General features: G+C 58.8%; 1 protein-coding gene across 1 annotated transcript; it reads left to right on the top strand.

The window, feature by feature from the left end:
* Positions 1–137: 137 nt before the first annotated feature.
* Positions 138–554, top strand: PUNSTDRAFT_139755 (uncharacterized protein; the record flags this gene model as incomplete). Its single annotated transcript, XM_007389484.1, has 1 exon — positions 138–554. One exon carries the CDS (start codon positions 138–140, stop codon positions 552–554), a length of 417 nt encoding a protein of 138 aa, XP_007389546.1.
* Between the last annotated feature and the right edge of the window lie 544 nt (positions 555–1,098).

Raw genomic sequence — 1,098 nt, 5'->3', positions numbered from 1 at the left:
GACCACAGCCGCGCCCAGTCAAAAGGCCCCGAGAGGAGGTGCAAGCAGACGATGACGAGCCGCCGCCTGCCAAGGCGAGACCAAAGCCGCATACGACCTCGGGAGGGCCACGACGATTTCAAGGCGCGCCGGAGCCCATGAGCGAGGATGAAATGCCGCCCGTCAAGGCGAGACCCCAGTCGCGCACGATATCGGGAGGGCGCAACGGCAATATGGAACCCACCTCGCGATCGCGGGCATCGGGGTCGTCGAGACCCGTGCATCATCGCACGCTTAGCCCACCACCGGCTGCGGGCCCATCACGATATCTGGGCGCCCTGGAACAAACGGACGAGGACGAGCCGCCGCCTGTCCAGCCAAGACCAAAGCCGCGCCCCGTCAAGAAGACCCGAGAGGAGGTGCAAACGGACGATGATGAGCCGCCACCTATCAAGCCCAGACCAAAGCCGCGCCCTGTCAAAAGGGCCGCTCGAGAGGAGGAGCAAATGGACGATGACGAGCCGCCGATCGTTAAGCCAAGATCAAAGCCGGGACCAGCAAAAGACTTGAGATGAGCGGACAGTATTAGATGCATAGTAGGTTGGCATGGGCGGCGTTCATCTGGAATTGTCAGTTGTTTTGTATGTTTCGCCATATATTTGGAATCATACGCAGGCAGGAGGAGTTGTAAATGGTTGTGAGGAGGCATAGATTCCGTTCGTTAGCACGATGTAAGTTGAAAGCCGGACAGCCTAAGTCTGTGATGGATGGAAGGAGCACTTGAACATGGTTAGTAATGCCAGGCACTCAGGACGTGGAATCGTAGCACAAATATGACATGATTGAAATATCTGCTGCCAATGAGTACAAGCTCGGACTGTAAGCTCGGACCGCCGCAATGGCCGGTACATCCACAAAGATGCGCGGTTCCACCGCCGCCGTTGCTCTTGAGGGTTGAGCAGACAGGTAGCACCAGTGATGGTGCGGGTCGGACCAGCTGCGTTGGTGCTACCTGCGGGGGACAGTCTGGTGCCACCACTGGAGGGTTCAGCGGACGGGTAGCACCAGCGATGTTGCGGGTCTGACCAGCTGCGTTGGTGCTACCTGCGGGGGACAGTC

This window comes from Punctularia strigosozonata (genome assembly GCF_000264995.1).
Source record: "Punctularia strigosozonata HHB-11173 SS5 unplaced genomic scaffold PUNSTscaffold_191, whole genome shotgun sequence".
NCBI classification, from domain to species: Eukaryota; Fungi; Basidiomycota; class Agaricomycetes; order Corticiales; family Punctulariaceae; genus Punctularia; species Punctularia strigosozonata.
Note: the sequence above shows the minus strand (reverse complement) of the source record. Positions and strands in the feature narration are given on the sequence as shown.